Source organism: Euprymna scolopes, chromosome 21 (assembly GCF_053919585.1).
Source record: "Euprymna scolopes isolate OS-2025 chromosome 21, ASM5391958v1, whole genome shotgun sequence".
NCBI lineage: Eukaryota > Metazoa > Mollusca > Cephalopoda > Sepiida > Sepiolidae > Euprymna > Euprymna scolopes.
This window is the reverse complement of record NC_136502.1, coordinates 35390153-35415734: the sequence shown is the minus strand read 5'-3', so window position 1 is coordinate 35415734 and position 25582 is coordinate 35390153. Positions and strand designations below refer to the sequence as shown.

The following is a 25582-nucleotide window of genomic DNA, read 5'->3' as shown; positions in this document are numbered from 1 at the left end:
AATGGCTGTTAATATTTGAATTGAGTGGTTTTCATTTTTTTTTTTAATTACTCAGCAAATTCCTTAATATATCACCCAGAAGACACCTGATAGACTTTTACAATAAATAAATAAATAAATAAATATACATATTCCAACAATAAATAAATACACATATTCATATGAGGATTTCATTCATTTTATTCTCACAGAAATGGTTAAGAAAATACAATCTGGAAATGTGGACATATTGCAAGACGGGAAAAAAGTAAGTGTTCTTATCTGCTTTTTTTTTACTCTGTATATAATATTTTGATTACAAAAATCCCCCTCTGGACCAAATTACCGTAGGTTGGCAACAACACATGCCACACACGAATTTATTATGTCAAAACTTTGAACCCCCGTCTTATATAACTTTAGAACGTCGTTTTAGACACATTAATTCTGAAAAAAAAAAAAAATTTCTGTACTTTCATCTAACAATTTACGCTTTTCGTAAACATATTTTACACATTTTCTTTGATATATATATATATATATATATATATATATATATATATATATATATAATTTCTGTGGACCCCCTTCCCCCGCAAAAATAAAACTTGCCTGAACAAAAAGTCTTGAAAAAAAAAAAAAACTTCTACTTACACCTAAGAATTTACGGTAAAAAAAAGTAAAACTTTCATCTTTTCTTGAAAGGGAGGAAAAACAAACTTAAAAAAAAACAAAAAACAAAACAAAATATATAAAATGAAATAAATAAAAAATATTTTCATTCCTTTAAAGGTAGGTTTTTGTTATTTTTTATTATTTACATTTGTATTTTTTTCGGTTTGTTTGTTTTTAAAGCGTCCGTTACAACGCTCGGTTTAAACCGATGATTGCCGGTCTTGCCCAATCCATGCTTGACGGGAATTCCCGAGAATCCGGGTCAAATTATGCAAGAGTAACGAATATTTAAAAATAAAACAAAACATCTTTCTGTCTACACGAAATTGTTTTTTCACGCTAGAAACGTGTTGCGATTACCAAATTAATTTATTTGGGAACAGTTTGTTTTTTTTATCTTTCGAACTTTGGAACGTATAAAAAAACTCATCAGAGGAAATAACTCTACTCGTTTCATAAACAAAATCGATGTCGGAAGTAATACTTCCAAATAAATTTAATTTAATATATTGTCATTATAATTGTAATTTAGAGTTGATGAAATAATAATCTTAAATAGAACACTTAAAACAACTCTTTCGCTAGAAACTTAAACTAACATACAGCTATTTAGTACAATTGATTTTCCTTAATATAAAATAAACACATGAGGTGACCTCTTAATCGTATTAAAGAATCATACTATGTATAGAAATAAACCTTTTGTATATATTAATCAAATTGTGAACAAACAAACAAACAAACAAACAAACAGACAGTAATACGAATGAATATATATATATATATATATATATATATATATATATATATATATATATATATATATAAAAGCGAACGTGTCTGTCTGTGTGTCTGTGTACATTTCCCTACGCAATAACTCTGCTAATTTTTAGTTTACAGACTCGAAATTTGATATACAGGGTACTGAGATTTGTGATCGGTTTTCGGCAAAAAATTTGGCTGTTAAGGGATCAAAGTTCAACAATTTGACCTTTGAGAACTCTACCAAACTCCCCCGATAATTTTAGGTCTAAACACTTGAAATTTTAGATATAGGTTCCTTGGACATGCATCTAACTAAATAACTTGATTTGACCCCAATATATATATATATATATATATATATATATATATATATATATATATATATATATATATATATATGGAGTATTGTTGTCATATTTGGGCCGGTGCATCTGCTGCTAGTCTCTCACTCCTAGACAAGGTCCAAAAGAGAGTCGGCAACCTAATAGATCCTGAGCTGTCATCCAATCTTCAGCCTCTGTCCCATCGACGTAATGTAGCATCCATCTGCCTGTTCTACAAGTACTTTAACGGTGAATGTTCCGACGAATTGTATGCTCGTGTACCTCCTCTACGCAAATACCCCCGACAAACAGCAAAATCCCACCCCTTCACAGTAGAGATCCCTAGATGTAAGAGAGCCTTCTACTCCAGTAGTTTCTTCCCCAGAACCGCTAGACTTTGGAATTCCCTTCCAGGTTCCTGCTTCCCCAACTGTGCTGACATGCAGAAGTTCAAGTGTAACGTGAACCGACATCTTGCTGCCCAACTCCCCACCTAGTTCCCCTGTAGCCTGTGTCTTTAATAGTAGCCCCCTACATCAAATTGGTAATATGCCTTGTTTGGGGTGAAAATGTAATATATATATATATATATATATATATATATATATATATATATATATATATATATATATATATATATATATATCTTGCTCATATATATTCAAGTTTGTTTACATCTATTTACTTATTTCTGTATGATCACATATTTATTTATTTTTTTTCCACAGTTTATCATGGACCATATTGGATTCCTGGTGACCATTGCAGTTGGCCTCATCTTCGTAGTCATCTTCCCCTTGGTCGGCTGTTTCTTCTGCTTTTGCCGCTGTTGCAACAAGTGTGGCGGCGAAATGATACAAACTCGTGAGAGCAGGTCATCCACCAGCCGAAGGTTCCTCTCTTTCTTACTCCTCTTAGGAGTGGTACTCAGTGCGTAAGTAAGTCTTGTTACTTACTAGCAGGGAAACCCGACGTTGCTCGGGATTTATGAGGATCAAAAGGTATTAGTATGTTGCATGCTAGTGCCTTATATATATATACAAGGCAAATGGCTTCCTGCCTATTTGTGGCTATCCTACTGGTGTTTTAAATTAGGGAAAATATCGGTCGACTTCTCCAAAGGCGGTCCAAAAAGCCTAGAAAGCATGGATGATATAGATAATTCATCGTTTATACCGCTATTATGAATATCTGTTCCCTCTAACTTTGTCCGATTGTATTACATCATTTTCTTGTTAGACTATTAGATTTTTTTAAACCTGCATTTCTTTTTTTAACATATTTTTCTGGTTTTAATTGTTTTATATCGGCTTTTTCACACTATTACTCTGTAACACAGTCGCTCAGACACACACACACACACACACACACACACACACACACACACACACACACACACACACACACACATATATATATATATATATATATATATATATATACATACATAAGATCAGAGATATCAGAGACGGTGAGAGACGAAACTTAATGAAAATGGCCTTTTTATCTTTTTTTACAGATGCAGATATTATTTTTCAGCAAAAGTGCAGCAGAGCTACCAATGCAAAAAAAAAAAGGAATATATAACAATTAACTTTTACCAAACGCAATAAATTTTTTTCTATTTAACTGCATAGTTTTTCAGTTGAAAAAGTTTAATAAGTGCGAGTTATTTATTTATATTTTTTTTCAGAATCTGTATCATAGCCTCGGAGGCTTGTAAAAACAACATGGACGACCGCGTTAGACCAAATGCTTCGATATATTGCTATTTTTTTTTTTTAGATAAAGAACAACTTTAAAACAGTTTCATTACGTTAAAAAAAAACACAGATTGGTCAAAAAGTAAGTTTTAATGCGTTTAGTTATTAGTTGTATGTTTTTTAATATTCGATTTTTCAGTTAGCAAATACGTCATTCATTTAAGTAGTACCCTTCCCGGTACATGTGTGACCCAACCAATTGCGGTGGAACGATATTACCACAGAAAGAGGGGGTTACGGAGAGCTAAATTAGAGCCACGGTTGAAACTGACCCAAAACAGGGCCAGCGAAAGAGGAATTAGAGCTTTTTTATTTTAATGGCAGGTCCGGGAAAACTGCAAATAACCCTGCCGGTAGAAAGAGAGATGGCGTGGTTGCCGATGTGAAATACATTTTTCTTGCAACGAAAAAAATAAATGAAAAAATAAACTGCAATGGTGATTATTTGGCGACATCTAGCAGGTTGTTTAGGCTAGAGTTTTGACCCGGGAGAGTCAAGGACGGGCTCCCCGGTGCGTGAGAAGCTCATCGATGAGAACCCTGTGGAAAATTGCCTGATTTAGATGTGGGGGAGAGGTATCTGATTATCCAGTCAGGATGAACCAAGGTGTAACGGATTGGACGATGATTGGTTAGCTGGGACACTTCGGTATGTTCCGACCCACACCAACCCTATACCCAAAAGAATCTTTTTTCTGCACAACGAGATACGAAACCATGAAAAGAATTATTCCTGATTGCTTCCGTGTTACATTAGTTACCTGCTTTCCATGACTTCACATTATTAGTGGGGGAATGTGGAAGTGGGTACTCGACCTTGCCCAAGGGTCTCCCACATAATAAGGGAGAGAAGGTAACGCCTTACTTTTTTCCTTTGACAGTAGTTCTGTCCTGCCACCCTATACAACATAGAAAGTAAAAATCAAGAAATTTTCATCAGCCTTATTGGATCCATTTTTTAACAAGCCTCCAAGGTTATAATACAAATTCTGGAAAAAAAAAATCTAAAACGAAAGTGACACAAAATGTTTTAAAACTGAAAACTTTGCAGGTCGGTAGAAAATTCAATTTCTTGCGTTTGGTAAAACATTATTTGTTGTATATTTGTCCTGTTTTTATTTTTTTTCACTCCTTTTTGTGTTGTTAACTATATTGCACGTTTTCCCTTTTTTTATTTTTTGAACATGCCTGTACAGTTGAAAATTATAAACTGCCCATTCGGTTGGGAATCTCCATTTGGAATCTACGCTTAGTGCTTGCTGCCTTCTTTAAACTTCATGAAATGTGATTTAGGTACCCAGATCTCCGTGGCACTCTGGCCTGTAAAACGTTTTTTGCTTACTAATGGTATATAAAAAAAATTTGTTCTATAACCCCGCCCTGCCAATCATTCACAAAAAATCTCACTCGTCTAATTACAGCCACTACAACAATTTTCCCTACTCTCTATCAGTGCCTAAATCTAAGCACAAATTCCACAAATAATGCTTTTTCGAAGAACTGCTCACCCGTGAAAATTTTTTCCACTGGCTTGCTTTCCAGCTGACTATAACATAATCGTCTTCAAGTCCAATGTAAACAAGTTCTTGATGTCCCGCTCCCCAAAATAATCAAATTCTACTCAAATTTCACAACTAACGATGCCTGACAGGTTGTCTCAGTGACCACATTACATGCATTAACCCTTATCCCTGAGTGGCCTTCAGGCCTTGATAAGGGGTGACTTCCTTTCTAAAAGAATAAATAAATAAAACAAAATAAAACAAAGAAAGAAAATTAGGTTATTCTGTTATTTTATATTTATATGAATGGTGATTTATCGTTTCACTAAAATAAAAGATATTCCAGGAGAAAGAGGTCTATTTGAACAAAAAGAGAAAATATATAAAGTACTAACGAATGTGACAATTGCCCACCATGAAGAGAAACAGTTTTCAACAGGATGAGGAAAAATTCAATTCAATAAATTTGGTAAAGAATAACACAACATGCTTCAGTTACCATGAAGTGAAATGGGTGCGAAAATTTATAAAGGATGCTGCCCAATTCCGGATTGAACTGTTGCATTTACTACATCTTCTAGAACTCTATTCCAATGTTCAGTAGGCGAAATAGTTTCTAGTAATGCGTGCACTGGTGCAGAAGAGAATGGTTCTCAGTAAAAAATGGCATGGCAAAAAAAAATATTGGTAGAATGGCACAATCGAATAAATAGGTAAAAAGAACATAGGAAAATAGCATGGTAAAATTGTATCGGTAGAATGGCACACTTGAATAAATAGGTAAAAATGGCACAGCAAAATGTATGGTAAAAATTGTATCTGTAAAATGGCAAAAGTGAATAAATAGGAAAAATGCCACAGGAAAATGGCATGGTAAAAATTGTATTGGTAGAATGGCACAATTTAATAAATATGTAAAAATGGCGCAGGAAAAAGGTATGGTAAAAATTGTATCAGTAGAATTGCACAATCGAATAAATAGGTAAAAATGGCACAAAGCTAGAACAATTTGGTAACGAACAATTTGGATCATTCAAGAGGGGTGGGGTTAAACTCTTTTATCTATAGTTTTAAATAGGGATAAAGCTAAATCTTCCCAATGTTTTAAAATCAATATTTACTGTGTTGTTTTAACGCAAATTAAATTGACTTTTCTTTTTTTTTTTTAGGAACAGGGACTAGGTTTTTTCACCTCTATTTATTGGGACTAAAAATTAGAAAAAAAAACCCAAAGCAAAACAAAAAAAACAAAACAAAAACAATATTTTAATCCTCATAACATATTTCAAAACATTTTTTGTTTAGTTTTCGAATATTTTTAAATTAACCTTACCTTGCAAAGAAAGGCATTTTTTATTCGCAGTCTTCCTTGCCGTCGTCTTTTGCTTCTTTTTCGCCGGCGTATTCTTTGCCTATGTTAAACTTAGAGACAATTTCTTATGAAATGTGTACGGGAAACGTCATTGATTGAATAACTTTTTTTTTCAAGTATAATTTCCGATTTGCCAGTTTAAATGCTTCAAAATTCCTTCCGATTTTTTCGAAACATACATGCATAAGGTACTATTGCCGCCATAGCGTGTGCAGGTTTTCATGTACTTAGGTGTATTAAGAAATATTTTTTTAATTAATAGCTTTTTTTAGAGACCATATACATTTATAAATATACGTTTACAAATATACGTTTACAAATATGCGTTTACAAATATACGTTTACAAATATACGTTTACAAATATACGTTTACAAATATATTTTACAAATATACGTTTACAAATATACTTTTACAAATATACGTTTACAAATATATTTTACAAATATACGTTTACAAATATACTTTTACAAATATACGTTTACAAATATACGTTTACAAATATACGTTTACAAATATACGTTTACAAATATATTTTACAAATATACGTTTACAAATATACTTTTACAAATATACGTTTACAAATATACTTTTACAAATATACGTTTACAAATAGACGTTTACAAATAGACGTTTACAAATATATTTTACAAATATATGTTTACAAATATACGTTTACAAATATACTTTTACAAATATACGTTTACAAATATACTTTTACAAATTGTGCGTAAATAAACATGCTGAGTCGCCTTGAGGCTCTTACCATTTTACAAGTGGATGTATTATGCAGAATACGGACCGTGCTGAAATATTATTAACATTATTATTTATTGACCCAGACTTAATATTGGAGGTAGCTAACAATTAAGTAAACAATACCTACTATAATCTACAATTGAATTTCCAGTGTTACCCGCACTTAGGATTGAACCTTAAATTTCCAGAAGAGGGCATGTGGCATAGTGGATAATGTACTTCGTAAAATTCAGTTGTAAGTTACAAGGTGTTATTCAAAACTCCGTACAGATTACATAGTTCGGCAGAAAGGTTTCCCGCATTCAACAAGATACACCTGAAGAAGGTCGGAGTTTACACTATTCTGAAACATTATGAAAATAACACACAAGATGAGAACAGTAGTCCGAAAAATCCAAATAATATAAATAATTAATCCTTATCTAAAAAAAAATCAAAAACATAATATCAAAATGAATAATCGTAAATAGAATTATACTGTTGACTACCATGATACTGCATGGTCTTCAGCATCCGATCCAAATTCAGTATCTATTCTACCTTCTCAATCAGAAGAGGGTGAATACTCACCACTAGGGAGGTTAAACAATTTCTTTATCCAATCCAGGCAACCCCCTTCGTTGTTACTTTAAACTCACCTAAGAATTATTTTTACAATAAGAAGAAAGTGAATATTTATTGTTTTAGTTTTTATAATTAATAGGGCTATGACAACAGCATATTCGTTTTATTGTGTTGACTCTCGAGTGTATATCCGATACAGTTAGACACAATTAATCAACCGAGAACCACATCACTCTACATTAAAAAAATATATATATAAGATATCAATGGATATATACCTGAGAATCAAAACAAGGGAATTAATTAATTTATTTATTGCGAACTATTATCCTCATCTTTTCTTAATTGTTGTCTCACAATGTTTCGGCCAACTATTCCTCTGACCTTCGTCAGGTGGTTACCCGCAACGGAATAGGAATTCCGAATCTCCTAACTGCATTCTCAGCAATTACTGCCATCCATAGTTGTTGTCGTCTCACCACGTTTTGGCCAAGTAAACGTGGTGAGACGACAACAACTATGGATGACAGTAATTGCTGAGAATGCAGTTAGGAGATTCGGAATAACCACCTTACACCTTATATGCCCAGTCTGTTAAATTCAAAGTAGCTGATCAGCGGCTTGGATCCCACCAGTTTTGGCAAATAACAAATAGGATCCTGAACAGAAGTGTGCGTTCTATCCCAACCATTATCAATGGACTAGAGGTCATCTCGTCAGCGTCAGACAAGGCCAAACTATTTGCAAAGAACTTTGCAGTTAATTCTACCCTATGCGACGAAGGCCATCAACTCCCCATATTTCCTCCTATAACACAGAACAAGCTAGGTAACATACAAATATCCGTGCATGAGGTCGCCAAGCTAATAAAAAACCTAGATTCCAGTAAAGCAACTGGCCCTGATGGCATCCCAATTATAGTGTTAAAAAAGCTTCAACCAGAACTTGCTCCAATACTTACGAAACTATTTAAGCGCTGCCTTAAGGAGAAGTGCTTTCCGACCCCCTGGAAGACCTCATCAGTTTGCCCTGTATTTAAGAATTCAGGTGATAAGTCCTCTCCCTCTCAGTACAGACCAATAAGTCTCCTGTGTGTTATGAGTAAGTTGCTGGAATCCATATTAAATAGAGAAATAGTCAACCACCTCAGCAAAAATAACCTTCTTAGTGACATGCAATATAGTTTCCGCTCTGCAAGATCTACTGCAGATGTGCTGACGGTTATATCCCACAGGATTAGTGAATCTCTTGACAAAGGCTTCCTTTCTAGGGCAATTGCTCTTGATATATCAAAGGCCTTCGACAAGGTATGGCATAAAGGTCTACTTCACAAGATTTCCAGCTACGGTATAACTGGAAATGTTTTCTCAATCATTAAATCATTTCTCTCCGATAGGCTCATAAGAGTAGTGGTAGATGGACAAAAATCGGAGGCCTGCAATATAAATGCTGGAGTCCCTCAGGGGTTAATCCTGGGCCCAACTCTCTTCCTGATCTACATCAATGACCTCCCTAAACACATACTTAAATCATTCGTTGACATCTATGCTGATGACACGACCATCTACGGCGACACATCAAATGCTGTAAATGACAAAGTTCTTTCGGATTCTCTCTCCTCTGATCTCGAGCGCGTGATTCAGTGGGGGAAGATGTGGCTGGTTACCTTTAATGCATCCAAAACCAAACTCCTATCCTTACATCATCAACGCTCTGATCCCCAGCTGGCATCAATTGTGATGGATGGCTCTCGTCTGGGTGAGGCCCCGTGTTTTGACAAGCTTCTGGGTTTGACCTTTACTCCTGATCTGAAATGGAACACGTACATCAAGTCTGTTGCCAAGGTCGCTGGAAAGATGGTGGGATCCTTCTACCGCTCCAGAAGATATCTCACTACTGATGCAATTCTCTATCTATATAAAAGCCAAGTACGTCCAAGGATGGAATACTGTTGCCATATCTGGGCAGGAGCTGCCAAAAACAGCCTATCATGCCTTGACAGAGTACAAAATAGACTTCGTGGTTTAGTGGGGGATGCCCTTTTCTCTACCCTGCAACCTCTCTCCCACAGAAGAGACGTTGCGAGCCTATCCTTGTTTTATCGTTATTTTCATGGCAGGTGCTCGTCTGAACTCCAATCCCTGGTCCCCTCTCGCCAATCTTTCACGAAAAACACCCGTCTAGCTGAATCCACTGTGAAAATTTTCCCCCACTCTATATCTGTGCCTAAATCAAAACGCGGATTCCATGAACAAAGCTTCTTTCTTAGAACTGCACGCCTGTGGAACTCTGTTCCGTCTGCCTGCTTCCCTCCGGACTACAACTTGGATGTCTTCAAGTCTAATGTTAACAAATTCCTAATGAACCGCCCCCTTAAGTAAACACTTCATCAAATCTCCACACTAACGTAATGTACTTGCAATAACCTTTATCCCTGAGTGGCTTCCGGGCCTTGATAAGTGGTGATCACTGTGTAAAAAAAAAAAACAAAAAAAAACGTAGGTCAGAGGAATAGTCGGCCGAAACGTTGTGAGACAACTAAGAAAGATGAGGATAATAGTCCGCAATAAATAAATTAATAAATAATACTCATCTCAATAATAAATTCCAATTAAGGAAAAGAATATGCTGCTGTCATAGCCCTAGTAATGAAATACGTTGGTATTATGTGTATTCGGTAAAGTAAGACGTCTCCACTGGTTTTCCTCTATCAAATGGTAGAAAAGAAAACCAACGTTCAATAAAATGTATCCATATGAAATGGAAAAGAAAAGGAAAATTAAATGAAGAAAAAGTATTTGTTTCAGCGCCTGCTTTCCCACGATTAAATTCAACTGAAACTTTCCACCATCCGCTCTCTCTCTCTCTCTCTCTCTCTCTCTCTCTCTCTCTCTCTCTCTCTCTCTATGCTGTCGAAACAAGAACTACCGTTGTGCTTTCAACTCGTCTTTTTCATAACGGTTTCCGTCCTATTATGCAAATCAATGCCACATGTATATAACCGAGCCTTCTACAAATGAAGATTTTTTTCTTTCTCTTTCCCTCCCTCATTCCGCCATCTGATAAGAGAGAGGCGCACCTGTCTGTGTAAGTTACTTTATTCCTTTTACCACGTAATCAATTTATTCAATTCCATTTTAAACCAGAGTTTGATGGTTTTGTTTTATGGCATATCAACCCTTTTCAGGTTCTTTGAAGTCAAATCTGGTAATTAAAAAAAAGAGGGGGGTTATGCTGTAATCTATTTAGATCATAAAATTTGTGCTTCTAAATCTGAAGAACGAAATTCGAAATATCGAAATATTGAATTTTAAGTAAAAGAAACAGTATCCACGTAATTGTCACGTCATAAAGAATAAAATATCCAAAAATTACGAAAAACGATAAGTAAAAAAGTAATTATTATTGAAAAACAGTTTTTGATAAAGGAGGAACAAATGTGCCTTTGCGTCACGTGAAGTAAACAGAAGAGAAAGCAACTCAGTTTCAGAAATTCAGAACTTACTTACCTCCCCTGTAACATTTTCTTTTTTTTTATTTTAGCCAACTCTAGCGAAAGCACTCAATTTCGTTTAATTTCATAAATTTATTTTTCATTAATAGTTATTTTTCTATATTATCGTACTTGTGGGGGGGGAGCTTTGCCTGGATTTGCTCGGTCGTAAAATACGCTTAAATTTGATATTTTAATTTGTCCCGATTTCGTATATATTATTACAGATGCTGTGATTTCAAAAGTAAAAAAGAAAAAGAAGTATTTGGGTGCCATCAGCTAGAATCAAAATCAAAACTAGCATTCAAAGCTGATGACGTTACCACTGTGCCAACGTGACACGCATATGAACTGATGAAAAATTAAAAAGTAAAAATTAAAAATAAGCTAAGATGAATGTACAAATGTATAACAATTTTTTCAATTTTTACTCATTTTTGACCCATTAAAAACTATTTTAACCGGCTAAAGGACCATAAAAGAATGATCCATAAAAAAAAATCAATCATTTGAGCCCCCTAGCGCCACTCTGCGACTTTTAGTTTCGGAGGAGATAGAGTTTGAAAATCTGGTGAAAGACAGACAGACATATCGTCTTTTATACACTTGTGCCCGATATTATTCATACCCCCCCCCTTGAAAATTGAGTTTATTAGGTGTAACTTTGTAAGAATTTATTGTTTATGCCCATATTGATACATATTCTTAATAAACCTCTTCTGATCATTTTCGTCATTTTAAAATCTCGGGATACTTGTAATAAAAGAAATATACAGCTATTTATAAAATCTGCAATGTTCAAAAATAATCATACCCCCTTATTTTTTCAGTATTAATCGAGTTTCTGACTGTTTGTTTCCTGTTAGATTCTTATTTTGAATGCTTTTATACAACCTTTGATTAATTTCATTTCGTTTTTTGCATTTTTCAGAAATTAAAATGATATCAACTGAAAACCAATAAAAGAATAAAAATTATTAGAATGGGGAAGAAAAAAGAGCTTAGTAATGATCTTAGGACTAAAATTGTGAATTCACATAAGGATGGTTTAGGTTACAAGTCAATTTCCAAGAAATTTGAGGTCCCTACAGCAACAGTACAGAGCATCATCAAAAAATTCCAGAGCCACCACACAACAGACAACTTGATTGGTAGAGGAAGGAAAATGAAACTGTCTGCTAGAGCCACCAGGAATATTGTAAGAAGTGTTAATGCAAATCCATCCACCACTACTAAGGACATTTTAGAAAATCGGGAGTCTTCTGGCATAAAAATATCAAGGCAAACATTGCAAAGGACTCTGCATGAAAATGGTCTGAAAGGAAGAAGACCAAGAAGGACTCCATTGCACACCGGAAAACACCTTGCAGCACGTCTAAAGTTTGCTAGGACCCATGTGAATTCTCCAGAGTCCGTTTTCTCAAGTATTTTGTGGACTGACGAAACAAAAATTGAATTGTTTGGCCATATGGATGCTTCTTACGTTTGGAGGAAGAAAGGAGAAGCTTACAACCCAAAGAACACCATATCCACGGTGAAACATGGTGGTGGTAGCCTAATATTTTGGGGCTCCTTTTCGGCTAGTGGTCCAGGTAGTTTGGTCAAGATAGATGGAACCATGAAGAAGGAGCAATATTTGGAGATACTCCAGAAAAACATTAGACAGGATGCGGAGAAGCTCCATTTAAGACCAAACTGGGTCCTTCAACAGGATAATGATCCAAAACATCCAAAACATACTGCCAAAATAGTCAAGAAATGGTTTGAGGATAATCAAATTAATGTTTTGGAATGGCCTAGCCAGAGTTCCGACCTGAACCCTATCGAAAACCTCTGGCGCATATTGAAAACTGAGGTTAAAAAGCGGAAACCTAGAAATTTGAGGGATTTGGAGAACTACTGCATTGAAGAATGGTCAAAAATCAGTGTTGATGCTTGTAAAAACCTTGTTGATAAATATCCAAAACGGTTACAGGCAGTTATTAAGAATAAATGGCATGCTATTGACTATTAGTAAGAGAGGTATGAATAATTTTGAACTAGTGCCATTATTGTTTTTCTTTGTATAATGTTTCAAACTTGCATAATTTATTTATTTGTTGAGTTTAAATTAAATGCTTATGCTTGATTTATTGTTTGAGATCCCTTTAATATTGTCTATCTTCTGGTTTGAGCAATATTCTCATAGAAATCTCAAAGATCCGAGGGGTATGAATAATATCGGGCACAACTGTATATTAGATTTCGTAATTTCGGGGATATGTTACTCTTTTCGACATGACAATTACGTAGGTACCATTTGTTTTGCTTGAACTTCAATATTTCAATTTTCAAATTTCACTCTTACGATGTAGATGCACCTATTTATATACGGTGTTTAGTTTGGTTGATTTGTTTTACGGTATATCAACCCTTTTCAGATTCAGCCATTTTGTTAAAAATTTTTATAATTAAAAGGGAAATAAAATAAAACGTAAATATTTGGTGCATTTAAGTCAGAGAGCCGTTATCCTCAGAAAGCCTGACGTAGTAGGACATTTATTGCTTTAAAAAAGATTTTATTTGTTATGATATCAAATAAATGGACACTTCTTGCATACGGGAATCACAGAAGAGAGAGTGGATGTTACGTGACAGGAGAAGTATGGAAGGGAAGACCAAGATACCGTATAGGACGAATATACGCGTATATGTTGGATGAAGCCTGTTTGTGTCATTAGGTTTTATACTTAAGAGTGGATATTTATGAAGGGGAGCACATATATGAGGGAAGGACAATGTGTTGGTGAGGACAAGACAAAATTACGTATCTGGGGTTAAAAGACAAACACGAAGACCAGATTTAAAAGATAAACATACATTTATTATTCACGGCCGGAATCCTTTTTTTCAGAACCACAAATGCCACGCTACTACGCCATTGAAGATTTCCCTTGACGCCGTTTCCAGCATTACGGAATCGATCCTTTTTCTTCGATCCTCCGATCTCAACTCCTAAAAACAACTCTATATTGTATTAATTCAATTCGTATGACGTCACTCATCACTCTCGCAAACATGCAAATGTCGATTCATGTTGTTGCCAGCTGACATGGTCCATAGATTTTCGAATTTCTTACAGAATTGTCTTGTTAACCTCAACTCTAACTATAAACAATATCCCTGACTTCGACTCCAATAACAATTACAGCCAAGATTTCGATATTCCTAAAATATCATTTACGAAATACAATTTCTGAATTAATAATAATCATCGATTACCATGACTTCATAAATTCTGTAAGAAATTCTGCAGAAATAAACAAGCTTTTTATTGGACGGTTTCTCCGCCCACTGATTTATTTTGGCCAATCAAATTGCATGTTATAACTAACTGCCGGGAATGTTCTCGGCGCCAAATTCCCTTTTCAGATCAGAATCTGAGAAGACGAAGAGTTGGAAAGACTGGATTTCTCACTCGAATTAAGGCAGCAAAAATACTTTGTTGCTTCGAGACGTTTTAATGCCCAAATGTGGAGCGGAACTTTATTATTGCAATTATCAATGCCCTTAAGTAGGGCGAAGTTATATCTGAACGCTTGTGCTACAATTTAATGTCTGTCAAGACGAAATTAAGGTCTACAGTTTGACCTGCCTTGTCCGCCATTTGGATTGATTCTACAAGGACTCCTCGTGTATGTCCAGCTAGCAGTACCCGACTTGGAAGTCAACTCAACATCTCCAACCTGCATATTACTTCGTTGGCGGGAATTCTACCCAGCCTTTATCGAAGACGAACTATTATTCCCTTCGGGAATGTTACCAGCCTATAGTGGCAGATAGCAGATGACATTGACCTTTTTTGCAACATGGACCATTTTTACTTTAATAAAATTTATGTTGAAGTTTTAAGGTGAGCTTGTTGTCATTTTTGTTTGGTTTTCTTCCATTCTGCCGAGGGAAAAAAACCTTTTAAGAGAAATCTCACAATTTATGGTGCTGGGGTGGAGAGGGCTCCCGTAAGCCGTAGTGAAGGCAACCTTTCTAGGAGAAGCAAATCTCTGATATAAAAACCATAAAGCGGGAGACCAGTACCAGTCTGCAGTTTAACTTGTTGCTGGCTATCTTGCACCTGCTTGTTGCTGGATCTCAACATTTTGAACCGAGAAAGAGACTTAGCTGTCGTACAAAGCTAAGACTCTGTAACATCATCTTTGTATAGATACTCCCTCAGGCATTTGTCTATAAAAATGGTCCTGTGGCGATGGAAAAGTGTGAGGTGTGGAGGCTTGAAATGCTGGAAGCATGTAATAATTGAGTTCAATGATAGTCTTCAGTGTCATGCCTGCTTGAGCCTGTGAATTCGCCGGTAGGACTAAAAAAAAAAGAAAAGATTTTTAGGCCCATGGACTTTAAGTGTCTGAGGGAGTGGCGCTCGTCTGACAAGACGTTGCAATCATCATCATGTATGTATGTATGTATACCTAAAACTTTCGACAGAGGCGACGGATTTTCACGAGATCGATATCGTTTTGAAGCTCAACCCTATCGGACGACAAATATCGAAAAATTGGCTAAAAACATTAATTCCTTCACCCTTAACTGGACACTTTTCTACAGGGAGGGGTCGCTTTTTTCACCGATATTTTCGAAAGCCATTCCCTTTTTTTGATTGTCTAGCTTTAATTTAAACCTACGTCACTTCAGTCTGGCGATGGGCGCAACAGCAAACACGTCACGTTTTTTTTCACGTTCTTTTCCTCCTTCCAGGTTCGAGCCTGCCTGCCTGCCTACAACCACTTTTTTTTTTTGCTCAACACAAATCTCCAAACATCCAGGCTAGTTAATATATATATATATGTATACAGTCGCTGGAAGCTGTAGAAGTTGCTGGACGCCGCAGTAACGAGCTGAAGCCACATAAAGTGTAAAAATATTATCATAAACAAGTAAAAAATATTATCCGTCTTTACACATGAGCTAAAACGAGTAATAAAAATACTTCTAAAAATTTACAAGGATTTAGTCATGCTTACAAGTAATACACGTAAATATGTAAACCGTTGTTAAACCTTTTTCTACCTGGATAAGCTAGATACGTTCGGAAAATGCAGCATCGTTGCCCCATGTGGGCAGTAGCTGCTTAGAGCATGCTTTTCTGCCTTGACAACCTTCAAAACCGTCTTAGAAATCCAATAGGTGATGCTCTTTTCTCTTCCATGTAACCCCTTTTCCAAGAAAAGACGTCGCAGGCCTGTCTCTGCTCTATCGTTATTTTCATAGCAAGTGCTCGTCTGAGCTTCAATCTACGGTTCCCCTTTGCACAAAAAACACTCGTCTATCTACAACCACTATCAATAATTTCCCCCACTCTCTATCTGTGCTGAAATCTAAACGAAGATTCCGCGGACAAAGCTTTTTTCCTAGAACTGCCTACCTGTGGAACTCTGTTCTGCTGGCTTCCTTTCCAGCTAACTACACCATAATCATCTTAAAGTCCAATGTAAACAAATTCTTGTAGAGCAGCTCCCTTAAATAATCAAATTCTACTAATTTTTCCACCACTAATGACTACCACGTTGTTGTCTTACTGACCACCTTACACTCGTTAACCCTTATCCTCGAGTAGCCTTAGGCCCTTGATAAGTGGTGACTGGAAATATAAACGGACAAACTTAGCAATATGTGTTGAGATGCGATGATATGGACATAGCAAACCACTATACTCACAATAGTTAGGGGACAACAACATAATCAAAGGGTAGTGGTTATACTAGGGTTTCCCAATGGGGTCCGTACTGCCCACCAAGGGAGTGTTACAAAACTTTAGGTGAGCAGTGGCCAAATATATCGTATAGGGCGTCCCTGAGATCCTTTAGGTGTAGGGCTGTGAAAACCTGAGAGCTTCTAGCAACATCTTTTGGCTGGGAGCAAAGTGTAGTATCTGTTCTGATACCACACTTCACCTTTTCTGTCCTCGATTAGTGGAATATAAATCCTTCTAAATCGAGGCAATTTTAATTTTTGTTTCCTTTTTTGGGGAGCTGGAATTTCCCCACATTAAAAACCGACCTTTTAACCTGCTCTCGTGGGGAGACAAGTAATTAGGAACATTACTAAGTGTTTCTTAACTTGTTACTGATCGTTAGACCTATTAGACCTATTATTTTGACTCTCAAGTATATATCAGTTAGTATCTTATATGTTTTTATACAGAGTAATGTGGTTACCGATTGATTAACTGTGTCTAACTGTGTCGGATATATACTCGAGAGTCAAAACGATGGTAAGAATATTCTCTTGTCATAGCCCTACTTATCATCAACAACAATCTACACAATGATCGGTGATTCCTGTGATTATTATTCTGATTTTTATCTTATTGATTATTGTATTAGAAATGCTATGATATATTAATTGACCCACTTGATTTATAGTTGTTACTGTTCCCATTCGATCGATAGTGTAAAATTTTGTTGAATAAACTATTATGAATATTCAGTTATTTATTTTCAATTTAATTATGTAGTAATACTACTACTCCCATTATTACGTAAGGATACATGTAGGGAGGAGGTGGTAGTAAGTATCCGAGTGTATTAAAGGATCGTTTGTTAAAAAAAGTTTGGAAACTCTGGGTTATACCAAAAAGGGGGGAAAGAAAGAGAAGGAATTTCGGTAAGGCTGTTGCTCCCTTGGCAATCAGCCTAAAAAGTTAGAATAAAGGAAGTGGATTTCTGAGTCGTTACTTTATTTAATGGTAACTACATGTATGAATCAACCACTGATCGACAGTTATGTTAAAAAATGCAACTCGAACAGTAGTAATTTTTTTTTCAAATACAGTATGATAATCGTTTTAGGTAAATGTGTAGTTTAGCGGTGTAAATTATTTGACAGACGAATAATTATAAAAACTATTTATTTTCATATAAAGCACATTGTTAGATCCAAAGAATGAAATAAAACCAGAAAAAATGTCATTTTTATTACTTTTTCATCAATTTTTATTAGACTAAATGTACAACATTCGAGGTCGCCATATTGCTTTAAAAATTTGGCCTTTCTAAGGTTTGACAGATTGGCCTTTTTTAGGCCAAATTTGGCCTTTTTACTCTCCTACATTACAAAAAAATATGGCGTCCAAAAAACAAACAAACATAGTTCTTGAAAGAGTGTAAAAAGGTAAAATTTGGCCTTAAAAAGGCCAGTCTGTCAAACCTTAGAAAGGCCAAATTTTAAAAGCAATATGGCTACATCGATAAAAAAATAATGAAATATTATAATTATTAATAAAATAATGAAAATGATGAAAAGATAATAAAAATGAATTTTTTTCTGGTTTTACTTCAGCCTTTGAGTCTAATAATGTGTTTTATATAAAAATAAAAAGTTTTTTTTATAAGTTTTTGTCTGTAAAATAATTTACGTCGCTAAGCTACACATTTACCTGTTTTTATTTGAGATTTTCCTTTATTTTGTCTTTATTTCATCTTTACAGTAGTGGAACTGCCTTTATGTTCGCCTCAGATTTTCGTCTAACAACCAATATCAACCAAGTACCGGGCACACTTTCTAATGTGATGGCGGTCATGTCAGACTATGGAGATAACACCTATACGGTAAGGGCAAAAAAAAAAAAAAAAATAGCATTTTTTTTCAGATTTACATGCAAAGGGTGTAAACGATTTTGGTGAAATTTATACTACTAGCAAATATATACCCCTTACAAAAAATGTTAAAAAATTTACACCTGTTTTGTCCCAGTCGAAATGAATGGTTACCTCCTTGAAAAATCCCCATTTGTGATAAGCTCTTAGTATAAAGCTAACGCCCTCTCTTGTCCGAGGGTCGGGCCGCATCCATCGCTAACCTGGTTCACGGGAGCATACTTGTGATGTATTTCTGGCTGTGTTCATTGCTCCCGGCTTGCAGGACCATAGATGTAATCCAGCAGGGCTACATTCTTACTTGTCTAGTGGTGGACCCCTCAAGCGTGACCAGACTCTCACTGATCACTGGAAAATATCTCTCTGCTGCTCAGGGCACGCGAAATGTACATGACCCTAAGTTCGTGTGGCAACATTGTCGATTTTGGCCGTCACTCTGGCTTCGTGCTGGATCCAGTCTATCTCTTCCATCATCTGGCGTCAGGGCATACCTGAAATAAACTGCATCTTCATTCAGGCCGGCAATCGAGAAACAAAGAAAAACTCTGGTTCATTTTCGTAAAAACCAAACAAAATAATTATTTATAAATCATTTTACACTTGTTTAAAGTCGAGTTCTTTGATCCGAGCTTCATGATGCAGGTTGTATAACTTAAGTTCCTCTAATTTATTTCCCAGCTCAGAACAAGACCTTTTCAACTTAGCTCTTATGAGGGTTTCGCCTCCCCAGGCAGGGTGAGAGCGATGTGGACGCATCGATGCCAGCCAGTAAAAAGACCCTAACTCTAACAAGCCAATCGTTTTTATAAAACTGGCCTCTTCTCCCCTCTGTCATATTGAAGATTACTTTTCTTTTCTTTTTTCCCCTCTGAACCTCTTTTTTTCTCTATCCCATTATCTTATTCTTTTTCTTCTCTCGTGAACTCCTTTCTCTATTCCCTTATTTTATTCTTTTCATTTTCTATTTTCTTGTGACCTTCTTCTTTCTCTTTCATGACCATATCTCTCCCTAGGTTCAATTTATTTATTTATCTGTCCAACTAACTTATCACTGGCTTGGTGGTCTGGTAGTTAAATACAACAGGTGCACCCAAATGACAACATCTCCCAGACACCAAAGCAGACCTTTTGAACCCAAGTCATTGTACCTGTCTCACTCAATTAGTAGTTAAAATTCATTTTTACCAAATCCAACTAGAAAAACAATCTCTTGTTCCAACGAATCCTATTATCAGATTTTATATTTTCTTTTCATTGAAAAAGATACTATTTCTTCTCTGGTGGACAGAAATCTCATAAACATCTGTTTTTCCTCGACCAAGTGTCAGCATGCCCCCCCCCCTAACCTACCTCATCCTCTCCCATCTTCATCTAGCTGAACAGGATATCTGGCACTGCCTGGGATCCTGTTACATTAGGATTGATTTTCATTCCAAACCTAAAATAGATGATGTAATTCCCATCTGTTGCTAAAATCACTGGAAAAATGGTTGGATCATTCTACTGCTCCAGAGTGTACCTGACTTGATATACAATTCCCTATCTTTGTACGACCTGGCGTGCAGGTGCCGTACAGAAACGTCTTTATTACTATATATTAGATGCACTATAATACTCAATAGAGAATTGGCTCTATAATAATAAATGTTGCATCCCTCTGCCTGTTTTACAAGTATTTTAGTGGTGAATGCTCCAACGAACTACAAGCCTTTGCACCCGATAAACCCGAAAGCAGCAAAGTCCCACCTCTACACAGTAGAGATTCTTAGATGTAAAAAAACCTTCTACTCTACTAGTTTCTTCCCCAGAATTACTAAACTTTGGAATTCCCTTCCAGTTTCCTGCTTCTCCAACTGTACTGACATGCAGAAGTTCAAGTGTAATGTGAACAGACATCTTGCTGCTCAACTCTCTACATAGTATCTTTGAAACTCATAGCCCCATACATTAGGGTGGCGCTGTGCCTTGTTTGTGTTTGTGGTGAAAATGTAAAAAAAAAAAAAAAAAAAAATCATTGAAAACTTGAACTGAATTTTGAAACTGATATATGGAAAAAAAAATTACCGGATTGGTTATAATCAAAGATTTGCCGGATATCCAATCAAATTAAGGAAAACCGTGGAAATATGTATATATTTGATTGTTATCAGCTTCTTTGGATTGGTGTATTGTAACGCATTGGATATTTTTACCTGCCGAATACCAAGAGCTTCCATTACAGAATTTAGCATACACTTTCGATTTGAAGTTCAATATCCTTTTTTTTTGCTGCATCAATATCCAATTTCCCTTATTCTATGTAGTTAAAATGATTTTAAAACTTTAAACACATTTAATTGTATTTTCTCTGTTTATTACATTTAGCAAATTAAGTGCAAACCTTTTATAATATTTGCTAATATTTTCCTCCGAGGAGATGTATAAACATCGAAAACTCATGAGTTAAGGAGATATATTTTATTATACTGTATTCTTTGTCTTGCATACAATAAAATTTCTATATTTGAAATTTAATTTTTTCAAATAACAAAATTTAAATTCCTAAATTATGATTATATATATATATATATATATATATATATATATATATATATATATATATATATATATAAAAGTGAACGTGTCTGTCTGTCTGTCTGTGTGTCTGTGTGTCTGTGTATCTGTCTGTCTGTGTACATTTCCCTACGCAATAACTCTGTCAATTTTTAGTCTATAGACTCGAAATTTGAAATACCGGGTACTGAGATTTGGGAAAATCGATGTGACGGGTGTCAGCCAGAAATTTGGCTGTTAAGGGGTCAAATTTCACCGATTTGACCTTTAAGAACTCTACCAAACTCCTCCGACAATTTTGGGTCTAGACACTTGAAATTTTAGATATAGATTCCTTGAACCTGGATCTAACTTAAAGTGATTTGAGCCCGAAACAATAAATTTTAAGGGGTCATAATAGGGGTCAAAGTTTTAAAAAATTAACCATTTTTTTTGTTTTTTTGCTTTTTTTGCACAGCATACACCTCCAAACACCCGAGCAACGCCGGGCACCCCTGCTAGTATATATATATATATATATATATATATATATATATATATATATATATATATATATATATATACGAGCAAACAGTTAATAAAACATGTTAAAAACACATTGAAATGAGTTAAAAACATATTTAATCTGAAAAGGAAACACTAGATAAGTGGATAGTCCTATATATATATATATATATATATATATATATATATATATATATATACTTTTTGCCACACTGGCATTGATATTAAAAACCTACTTTTTCCATTTAAAAATTATTAAAACGAACTTCTTAATATACTCAGTCATAGGTATACGAGCGACTTCATAATGGTTAACTAATTGCATATTCCTTTGAAAAATGAACTTTCATTAATTAATGAAAAGTGCATGCATGTATATATATATATATATATATATATATATATATATATATATATATATATATATAGTAATTTATAAAATATATATGGCGATTAAGCTACACTGAATATTCTGCCTTTCATCCACTTATAGGATTCGTCAGGCTTATGCGCGAATTCTGTGGTTTCTTCTTGTTTTTATATATGTTGAGGATTTCTGGTTAGCCAATCAGCTTTCTAGTATCCACCGCGCCCCTTCCTATCAGTCAATGGGCATGCATTTTATCGAACAAAGGATCTTTTTTAGAGCTAGGTTAGTGGTTTAAGGTAGATCATTTCCCCTCTTTTTTATATATATATAAATATACCTATGTGTACTCACATACATGTACATATATATACACACACACACACACACACACACACACACACACACACACACACACACACACACACACACACACACACATATATATATATATACATACATATATGTGTGATCGTTTATGTATATTCATGTTTGTTTAATTTATTTATTTGTTTGTTTTCTATTGTTATTGTTAGTTTTAAAGCTATTTTGTATCGCTATCCTCGAGTAAGTTTTATTTTGTGAACACAGTTGTTTGCTATTTCTCGTCTACAGTTTAATAGATTTTGAGGTTCTTTAAAGTACAGGATAGCAAATTTTTCATGGAGGCATAATTTACATGGGTCGTCTAAATGTCTGCACGTGGTAGCTTGTCTCATTATTTTCCATTCGACTACCGGCGAATGTCCGCTTTCTTTGAGTTCTCAGTATTTATTCGCTAGTGTTGTTTTTATACGGTGTTTTTTTATTTTTGAATGTACTTAAAGTTTACGCACAAATCTATACTTTCGTATATTGAATTTATTTGAGTAAATGAAGTAGTTATACTTAGCTCCTAAAACAGTCGAGCACTCTCAAAAGAATTTATTTCACCACATTAAAAATAGATATGGAAAGAGTTAATTTTGAAACATCGCTAAAAAACACCCCACACCCAGCAAACATAGCTATATTATTAAATTAATCCAAAAAACAGATGAACTAATACGCCGAATGCGATGGCGAGCAAATTTCTTCCTTAAAAATGAAAACATAAACAAAAAAGAATCCTATGGTTTTAAAACCCTTAAAAATGCGAAAACAGTAGACCTTTTGATAAACTTTGAAAATGATCTTTTAAACGTAATTAAAAACCTAGAATTCCACAATCAACCTAACAATTTCAAACGGAAACTACACAAAATCGTTAGAAACATAAACAACTCTAATAAAATCTTTGTAAAAGCAGATAAAACCAGAAACTTTTATAAAATAGATAAGCAAGAATATAACAAACTAATCACAGAAAACATTACAAAAAACTACAAAAAACTAGACACAAACGAATGCGACTACATAGATATAATAAATACTGAAAGTAAACAAATTACCGATAAACTAAAAATTAGCGATAAAGTTGGCAAATTGAAACCTAGAGAGTCATACATTCTGCTTAAGGACCACAAATGGGACTTTAATAATAATCCCAGCACCCGCCTGATTAACCCAACTAAACTAGAAATAGGTAGAATTAGCAAAACTATACTTTCTAGAGTAAACAAACAAATCAAACAGGACCTAGAACTAAACCAGTGGGCAAATACTACCGAAGCAATCACCTGGTTTAAAAATATAGAAAACAAAGATAAATGTACGTTCATACAGTTTGACATCATAGACTTTTATCCCTCGATATCCGAAGAACTTTTTAACATTGCCCTAGAATTTGCCGAGGCATACACTGATATATCCTCAGAAGAAATCAACATCATTAAAAAATGTAGAAAATCAGTTCTAATAAATAACAATAACCAATGGATAAAAACTAAAATGAAAAATTCGTTCGATTTGGCGATGGGTGCCAGAGACTCTGCAGAGGCATCAGATCTTGTGGGATTATTCATTCTATATACCCTCACAAGCATATTCGATACTAAGGATATCGGCCCATATAGAGATGACGGACTAGCTATAATAAAAAAAACTCTAACAAAGTCAAGGGAGAAAACTTTAAGAAAATCATACACAAAGAAATGAAAAAATTAGGCCTAAAAGCGGACGTATCAGCTAACATAAAAATAACAAACCTCCTGGACGTCACGTTCAACTTAGATAAAAACACATATGAACCATACTTAAAAGATAACGCAACTCCAATTTACGTAAACCCTAAGTCCAACCACCCACCATCAATTATAAAACACATTCCTAACTCGACCGTAAGTAGACTCAGTAATTACTCAAGCGATGAAAATGCATTTAACAGGTCAACCAATATCTACGAAACAGCCCTAAAAAATAGTGGATACAAAAATATCGATATCAAATATAAGCAACAAAACACCAGCAACTATAATAAAATTAAAAATAGAAGAAAAAGAACTGTAATTTGGTATACGGCCCCATACAATCAAATGTTAAAAACAAAACTTGGCAAGAAATTTCTAGATCTTATTGAAAAACACTTTCCCGCAACCAACCCCTTACACAAAATCTTCAATAAAAATACCTTGAAGTTATCTTACAGTTGTTGCGAAAATTTAGAGATGATAATTAAAGCACATAATAACAAAATAATGTAAACAACAACAAAATAAAAAGTAGACACCATGACAGAAATAAAACCAACACTAGCAGAAATAATAATAATAATAATAATAATAATAATAATAATAATAATAATAATAATAATAATAATAATAACAAACCAACCCCGGACAAGAATAACCATACCATAAATAAAAATGCTAATAACGAACAAGATACATGCAATTGTAGACAACGCACACTTTGCCCAGTCCAAAATAAATGTCTAACAAAAAGTGTAGTTTATCAAGCAACAATATTTGCGAAAGAAAACCCGAATAACAAGAAATATTACATAGGCATGACTTCATTAGATTTCAAAACCCGATACTATGACCACAAAAGTACATTAAAAAATAAAAAAACACCGTATAAAAACAACACTAGCGAATAAATACTGGGAACTCAAAGAAAGCGGACATTCGCTGATAGTCGAATGGAAAATAATGAGACAAGCTACCACGTGCAGACATTTAGACGACCCATGTAAATTATGCCTCCATGAAAAATTTGCTATCCTGTACTTTAAAGAACCTCAAAATCTATTAAACTGTAGACGAGAAATAGCAAACAACTGTGTTCACAAAATAAAACTTACTCGAGGATAGCGATACAAAATAGCTTTAAAACTAACAATAACAATAGAAAACAAACGAATACATACATTAAACAAACATGAATACACATAAAC

The 25582-nt window shown here is 34.7% G+C and overlaps 1 protein-coding gene across 1 annotated transcript in view; it reads left to right on the top strand.

The window, feature by feature from the left end:
• The window catches only part of LOC145242094 (prominin-1-like), a 119702-nt gene that overhangs the window by 11273 nt on the left and 82847 nt on the right, over positions 1-25582 (top strand). The window contains exons 2-4 of the mRNA XM_080105011.1: positions 192-247; positions 2471-2676; positions 18674-18794. Of these exons, the coding sequence (XP_079961137.1) occupies positions 192-247; positions 2471-2676; positions 18674-18794 (383 nt within the window). The remainder of the gene's footprint in view (positions 1-191; positions 248-2470; positions 2677-18673; positions 18795-25582) is intronic.